Raw genomic sequence first — 8,003 nt, 5'->3', positions numbered from 1 at the left:
CACAGGGATGGAGAAAGCATATTGTTGCGCTTTTATCTTCACATTCCCCACATTCTTCCCATTTTTGACGCAGCCAAATGGACTCAAAAGACGATAGTGAACCTTCCTAATCCAGGGCTGTGTGAACTTCAGAAATGAATTGAGAATGAGACCTACATTCAAATTCTTGATCAATTCTTGAATTCCTGTCATTCAAATTCAAATCAACATCCAGTGTGGTGGACTCCATTCAAATTCATCCACTCAGTTGAATTGAATTCTGAAATGCTGAATTTTGCACAGCCCCGACTAAAACACACTTAAACATAAACACAGGTTTTTTTGAAAATATTCCATAGCACCTGTTCAAACTGTAAAACTATATGCAAAACAAAAGAGAACTAAACTTTATGTTATTTAAACACCAAAATGTGAACTACCGGTAAATCATGTCATTTTGCTAGCTTAATGCTAACATAGGCTGCAAAACACCATAGATATGCTAATGTAAACTAGCATGAATTTTACAGTCGTTATAACGTACTGTAAAGTGGAAGTCAAGTCCAAAACTTTCTTTACAATAATATTTTCTACTGTATGCTCCTCCATTAGTCTAAACATTGTATCCGGATTCATTCTGAATTTGTTTAATATGAATTAAGCAAAAAAAATCCAGCCGTTTTTATCCATTTTAGGGGGCGAGCATTTTGCCCTGTACTGCCACTTGCTGTCAACTAAAATTGACATCATACATGTAACATGTCATCAGGTAATGACCATCACGGCGCCCCAGTTTTCTAGGTTTGGTCATGTGACGGCACTGTGATGTCATTTTCAGTGGACAGCAAGTGGCAGTACAAAGCAAAAAATAATTACAAACTAAGGCAGATAAAAAAGAAAGTGGGGGATTTTTCTGCTTAATTCACTTTCCACTTGACTTCCTCTTTAACACAGAGCATACGTTACACTTGCGATATACCCAGGGAACATTCTGCTGCTTTTTTTTTTTTTTGAAAGCCGCTGTCGCCTCAAAGGGGGAACAAACACTTCCTGCTGGTGCAGTGCAGCCCCAAAAGGCCAAATACTCACTGTACGTCTTTCGACATCTTCCAGTAATCTTCCAGCCAAGCCGGCCGAGGAGGCAGAGAAACACAGGCAGCAATATGAAGAGATGGTGGCCCAGGCCAAGAAGAGAGGTAACACCATGCTCGCTGCACTTTCTAAACTCCCGCACATCCTTCCCGCCTGTGTCTCAGCATGCCTCTTTGTCGCCGTAGAGCTAAAGGAGGCCCAGAAGAGGAAGAAGCAGCTGGAGGAGCGCTGCAAGCTGGAGGAGAGCATTGGCTCCGCCGCTCAGACGTGGAACCAGGAGATCTTGCCCAACTGGAGCGCCATGTTAGTCGTTAGCCGGGCCCGCCGCATCGACGGCAATTGGCACAGCGTGGTAGTCAACGAGGCCCACCTTTGACCTTCTCCGCTGCCTCCCTCCGCAGGTGCACGTCGCGCCGGGTGAGGGACCTGTGGTGGCAGGGCATCCCGCCCAGCGTCAGAGGCAAAGTGTGGAGCTTGGCCGTGGGCAACGAACTCAACATCACTCATGGTACTGCTGCTCAGTGTGACGCCTCGCCACTTCAGCCGATGCAAATCTCCAGAGCAGAATGCAATTTGGAAAGGGTTGGACAATTGTTCCAAGTGCAACTCTGCATAACATTTTAATCCCTAGAAAGAAAACAAAAAAGAAAGAATTGTAGTTCACCCCAGAACAAAGAATAACTTGATCACTCCCGAAATCGATGCTAATTTCCCGTTAGCATTTGAATGGGATCCTTTATTGACTTTAGCATAAGTGCTAGTGACGTTATAAGACCTAAGCATGTTTTGTATTGAAGTGTAAAATGTGTGTAATTTTTTTTGTGGTGTGTTTATTTTGACACAAAACTCACAACTAGGTCATCGGCTCACTCGGGCGAATAACTTGGTTACTATGGTCTGTAACAGCAGAGATTGGAAGTGAGCACATTTGCCTGAAATTTTAAAAATATATATGAGCACCACTGCCACCTATTGTAGTGGATGTGCAATTGCACTTTATTCTAGTGCAGCAAGAAAAAGAAAGCATGCCCCCCCCCCCCAGGGTGGCCTACCCAATTATTTGAGGACTGCGTTAGTATTAAAATGTACGTATATGTCTGATGTTGTTTATTGTAATTCTGTTGAATTTATTGCTTGTGGTTGTTAAAAAAAAAATACATGGGAAGTGGACCCTGGCAAAAAAAAAAAAAAATCGCATATTAAATTGTATCACAATATTGAGGGAAAAATAGCAACTATATGATTTTTCAAAATCTTTCAGCCGTACTCAGTGCCCGTGGGTGCGTATTTGGCCAGGGACCCCCCCCGCCACCCCCACCCCAAAGCCGCTCGCAGATTTGCTAGCAGGCCAAACACCGAGAGGCCGAACAACGAGATTTATTGGTCATCGGAGACTGATCCAAAGTTCACACGGTACATTTGCGGCTCCTTCTCACGGTAACGACCGTCTTTTTATCGCCCCCGCAGAGCTTTATGACATCTGTCTGGCGCGGGCCAAGGAAAAGTGGAGGAGCACAGCAGCCAGCGCCCCCCAGGCTGAAAGCCAAGGTCCGGACGCACACCTCACAGCAGCCAGCGCCCGCGACTCTTTGGCGGGCGCACCTCATGATCTCATGATCTCATTTGTGGTGATGTTGACCCCCCCCCCCCCAGATGTGGGCTCGTCCAATCGGGAGTCGAGCTTAGAGCTGATCAAGCTGGACATCTCCAGAACCTTCCCGCAGTTGTGCATCTTCCAGCAGGTGGGTGGGCGGCAGCAAAAACTACCCCCCCTCCCCCCACCCGGGATCGGGTGGCGACTTGGTTGGCCTGATTGCATCGGCATGTCTTTGTCGTCAAGGGCGGGCCCTATCACGACGTGCTGCACAGCATTCTGGGAGCTTACACTTGCTACCGGCCGGATGTCGGCTATGTAAGTGCCACCTTGCCAACTTCCGTGCTACGTGTACTTGTCGTGTTTTGACTGATCCCTTTTTTTTTTTTTTTTTTTTAACCCTTTCATGCATAGTGGTCACTACAGTGGACAGCTATTTAAAAGTTGCTTTCGCCTATATTAATTATTCTAAATTTTTACAAATATTTTTAACCCTTTCGTGCATTACTTATGATTTCATGTTATTATTTAAAATATGAATATATTTTTTAGTTTAATTAATAAAAAGGCGAAAGCATCTTTTAAATAGCTGTCCACTGTAGTGACCGCTTTGCATGAAAGGGCTAACCTTACCCTACGCTACTGCGCTTCTTATTTGAACAACTTATATTTGATGCATACAGCAATACACGCAGGCATATATTCTTTATCCTCACATTACTGCAGCTTATTGAGCCGCTTTGACCGTCTCCTTGGTGTTTATCTGTCTTGTCTCTCATCATACACTGCCACCCTATTGATATTTTTGTCCGAAAGCCTTCCGCCGGTGTGAAAGTTCAAGGGGGCAGCGCTGACTCAGAACTTCACACGTCGCCCCCGGCGTATCGCGCGTGATGGGCGATTGCGGTTGGAAGGACTTGTTCTGGAGGATGATTGAATTGCCGAAACCATATACAGTACGTGGGTTTGCCTTTGCAGGTGCAGGGAATGTCGTTCATCGCGGCAGTGCTCATCCTCAACCTGGACACGGCCGACGCCTTCATCGCCTTCGCCAACCTGCTCAACAAACCGTGTCAGATGGCCTTCTTCCGAGTGGACCACAGCCTTGTCGGTGCACCGCAACGTAGCATCACGGTTGACCTCGGGGACGCGCGCACTGCTCATGTGTGTTGTCTTCCTGTGTGGCTGCAGATGTTGACGTACTTTGCTACATTCGAGGTGTTCTTTGAAGAAAACCTACCAAAGCTCTTTGCACATTTCAAGAAGAACAACCTGACCCCCGATATTTATTTGATCGACTGGTGAGTCGTTTTCCTTTCTTTTTTTTTTCTTTTTACATATGTTTCAAAACTTGAAAATGCTTTTGCCCCTGCGACGTTATCATGGCGTATGCCTTCAGGCACTTGTTTTGAGTTGCTGAGAAAACAGGAAATGGCTGTTTTTGCGGGCGGGGGTGGGGGTGGGGGTGGGAGGTTTGGTGTCGGCAAGGGGTCTGTGTCGCTTTGAAAATTCCTTCATTTCCGTTTTGAATTTCACACATAAAACATGCTGCTTTTCCTGTCATTAATCCTCCTTTCCGTGGGACGAAAGTGTCAGTTGTAATTGGAGTTATTTTCAGTGTAGTACTCACAAAATGTCGGTGGTTTTTGGCTTTTGGGTGAAATTTTACATCTAACCTAAAATGCACTCCAACCATGTAAAGGGAATTTTTGACCACTAAACTTTTGGATATCTATTCAATGTTTCGGTAGTTTTTGCACGACTTGCTGTTCGCTAACGAGGAGCCGTTGAAAAACGTACGCGGCAGTAAACAGTTGTGGAAGCGGTCCAGTCCAGTAGTGGAATATAGGACCGACCAATATGGATTTTTTTTTTTTTTTTTTTGTCCAATTCTGATAACCGATTAATCAACCGATTCATTTCAATAAATATATTATGATTACAATAGCCTTTTTTTTTTAATGTTCCATAACACTTAGAACAAAGATATGAAGTACAGGCAGAAATTGTGACTGCTTTACAATACTTTATCCTATAGTATTTCTTTTACTTTACAATCGAGAGAAACATCTGCAAAAATCTGCAGATTTCTTTGGGGTTGATTTTTATTTTTTATTTATTTCTGGGTCGTGGTATTTGAATGACATGATCTTTGCCTTATGCTACAATTTTCACTTTACAACAGAGAGAAACATCTGCAAAAATCGGCCGATTTTTGGGGTTGATTTATTGTTATTTTTATTTATTTATTTAATTTCTGGGTGGTGGTGTTTGAATGATATTGATCTTTGTCTTATGTTACAATGTGTTTACGTGCCTGTCCGCTCGCCCTTGCAGGATCTTCACCTTGTACAGTAAGTCTCTGCCACTGGACCTGGCGTCTCGCGTGTGGGACGTCTTCTGCCGAGACGGCGACGAGTTCCTGTTCCGCACGGCGCTGGGCCTGCTGCGCCTCTTCCAGGACGTGCTGACCGGCATGGACTTCATCCACATGGCCCAGTTCCTCACCCGCCTGCCCGACCTGGTCCCCGCCGAGCAGCTCTTCCAGCACATCGCCGCCGTCCACATGACCAGCCGCAACAGGAAGTGGGCGCAGGTAGGCCGGCACCAGACTTTATTTCTTTTTTTTGTTTTTTTAATCCAAGGCGACGGTTTTGACGAGACCGTGTCCTTTTAGGTTCTGCAGACGTTACAGAAAGATCCGGAGCGAGGAAGTCCGGTGCTGAAGCGCTGACGTGCGGAGGAAAAGCATCATGAAAAAGACGGAACTGGTGTCTTTTAATGGAGCGACGTCAACCTCGTCGATGATGATGATGATGATGATGATGATGATGATGATGACGATGATGATGTCGCTGGTCGCCCGTGAGTACCAGAGCAGGGGTGCCTTACTTGACGAACTTCCCAGCTGAGGCGCCACAACACGACGCGATCCGGGACCCCGAGTGACCACCGAGATGCCAGTTATCATGTCCACTTTGTCACTCAGTTGTCTTTAACGGCTGTTTTTTTTTTTGTTTTTTTTTTTTTTTTTAAATTTTAATTTTATTTTTCAAGGTGACTCCCTGAACGCCTCTTCTGGGGGCGATTGTTGTGTTGTATGTTACACGTGGAGATCCTCCGTAAACGAGGTCAGAAGCTGCCTTTCGATATTTGCGGGACATATCGTAACTAACGACTTCACTGAATTTGACATTTCAGTTTGTTAGTGTTTTATTTGTGTGAGGTGTTTGTTGAAAGGGGCTGTCTGCTGCTGGTGCTTTTCTTTGGATTTTCAAAATCAAATCGTCGCAGCCCTGTCGGGGCTTATTTCTTCATCTGGACTGCATATTTCAAGATGTTGCACCATTCATCGAAGCTGTTTCCCGGCCGTCGTTGCCCATTTAGCGCACTTGTGTTATCGAGTGCAAATCGGCGGTGTGAATTTGGGGTTTCGTTTTTTTTTTCGGCTGGGGCACTTGATCGCCGTCCATTGCTCAATTTGAGATGTGGGTTAACAGGATACGTCTTTATTTAAAAAAAATAAATAAAAAATTGTCTGTGTGGTTTTGCACTCCCTCCCCAAGCGCAGCAACACACCACAGAACTGCAATAACACTTTTTTGCACATTGGGCCTGCGGGTGCATCATAAGTCATCGCTCAGGTTCTTTTCACTTTAGATATCTGTCTTCTTATCTGTGCGTGTGTGCGTTCAGTAATATTTCCAGAATGAGACGCTCCCCTCGGTTAATCCTTTGTTACATGCGACATTGGCTCATTTGATCCTCTGTGTTTGAAAACTACCAAGAAAATCCGATCACCAAGGAAATGAATGTAAACTGTGATTGCACTGTTATGTCTTTGATTTGCTGTCCTCTTCAGGTTTTGCTTTTTATCACTTTGGACTGGCCGCCGGGGGGGGGGGGGGGGGGGAGGAACATGTCATTTGACCAAATAAAAGACTTGCAAATATTCCTCTTGTCATATTGTACACTGATGTCTATATTGACTTGACATATGAGGGACAACCGCAAGTGCATTTCCTTTCCGCTTCAGCTTTGAAAGCAGAGTGGAAAGTTTGATGTCACAAGCAACTAAAAGTCGTGTCAAAACCACAACAAGTGCCCACCTTCTTCCACAAGTACCGTGTCGTATATATAAACTTAACGCCGAGTGCTTTCTTCTTCAGGAACGCCGTGGCAGCTTTCATCATCAAGATCTTCAGAAGGCACCATGAGGAGCACGCACGTCTTTCTGCTTTGCGCTCTGGCAGCGGCCACTTTTTTGACAGTCGTCTGCAACAGTGAGACTTGAACGTTTGTCTTTGCGTTCTTTCGATCCACACATTTCATCACCCTTTCTTTCGCCAGATTCCATCGGCCCAGAAGATTGCTGCTTTAAGCACTACCCACGAAAACTAAACCCCCAAATCATCAAGTCTTATTATGTGACTGACATCCGATGCCCCATAATGGGAGTCATGTAAGTTTATTATTATTGTCATTGTTGTTGTTCTTAGCGTTTCTTAGATATTGTTATTATTACAATGAATGCATCTTAAAATTGTTGTCCGCTTGCAGCCTGGTGACCAAAAAGAAAAATCACATCTGTACCAACCCGACTCGCTCCTGGGTGGTCAAAATCATGAAGTCTTTGGACGAATCCATCCTCTGAAGTGTCCGCCTGCATGCAACCTTGTGAAACATCTTGTCCCCATTTGCCTCTTCTGCTTTACTTTCTTACAAACAGCAAACAGTAGTCATGTACATCTGGCTTGCTTGTGACTTTTGTTTTATGATTAGAATCCCTTTAGTTTCTTTAGTTGTATGTACCATTTGTAAAATTGGATGCAAGGGCCATATTGATGATAACGAGCAAAAAAGAAATCTTTGGCAAGTAGCAAATAAAAACATTTAAATTAATTGTGCTTTTAAATAATACGAGAACTGTCAAATCATATTATGTAGCGTACATGCTGACGCAGCGCTTGGCGTGATTTCATTGGACAATGCTGTCTTCTGCTGGCTAATAATGAAATAGCATGGGGCTTACCTGTTTTTTAAATGAAGCTACAATAAACATTGTAAACATCATTGTTTCGCAACGTTTCTAATAGTTGTTCTATGAAATTATATTAATGATGACTTTGAAAGGAAATGATTTTCTCATCCTTCGGCTGGGTGGAATGAGTCAATTCTACAGCCAAGTTTGATGAACATGTCAAAACATGTCTGTGCCTAACTGCACACGTGAATACAATTAATAGTCAGCATCTTTGGAGAGCACGAGGTATTTAATTCACTGGTTGTTTGTGTCATGTTATTAGATAGATTTTGATTGTGAACTTCAGAAGACGAA

General features: G+C 44.1%; 2 protein-coding genes across 2 annotated transcripts in view; both read left to right on the top strand.

Annotated features, from left to right (window-relative positions):
* tbc1d14 (TBC1 domain family, member 14) overlaps positions 1–6,204 on the top strand; it is a 15,354-nt gene extending 9,150 nt beyond the window's left edge. The window contains exons 5-14 of the mRNA XM_086056144.1: positions 1,093–1,175; positions 1,257–1,374; positions 1,473–1,579; positions 2,539–2,619; positions 2,725–2,813; positions 2,912–2,983; positions 3,644–3,772; positions 3,857–3,966; positions 5,003–5,261; positions 5,343–6,204. Coding sequence (XP_085912270.1) covers positions 1,093–1,175; positions 1,257–1,374; positions 1,473–1,579; positions 2,539–2,619; positions 2,725–2,813; positions 2,912–2,983; positions 3,644–3,772; positions 3,857–3,966; positions 5,003–5,261; positions 5,343–5,399 — 1,105 coding nt within the window. The 3' untranslated portion in view covers positions 5,400–6,204. The remainder of the gene's footprint in view (positions 1–1,092; positions 1,176–1,256; positions 1,375–1,472; positions 1,580–2,538; positions 2,620–2,724; positions 2,814–2,911; positions 2,984–3,643; positions 3,773–3,856; positions 3,967–5,002; positions 5,262–5,342) is intronic.
* A 413-nt stretch (positions 6,205–6,617) lies between these two features.
* On the top strand, positions 6,618–7,738 carry ccl36.1 (chemokine (C-C motif) ligand 36, duplicate 1). Its single transcript, XM_086056167.1, has 3 exons — positions 6,618–6,948; positions 7,016–7,127; positions 7,226–7,738. Exons 1-3 carry the CDS (start codon positions 6,879–6,881, stop codon positions 7,317–7,319), a joined length of 276 nt encoding a protein of 91 aa, XP_085912293.1. The 5' UTR covers positions 6,618–6,878; the 3' UTR covers positions 7,320–7,738.
* Positions 7,739–8,003: the final 265 nt, after the last annotated feature.

The sequence above is a fragment of the Filicampus tigris genome, chromosome 2, assembly GCF_054856515.1.
Source record: "Filicampus tigris isolate MCC_2025a chromosome 2, RoL_Ftig_1.0, whole genome shotgun sequence".
NCBI classification, from domain to species: domain Eukaryota; kingdom Metazoa; phylum Chordata; class Actinopteri; order Syngnathiformes; family Syngnathidae; genus Filicampus; species Filicampus tigris.
This window is presented reverse-complemented; position numbering and strand designations above follow the sequence as displayed.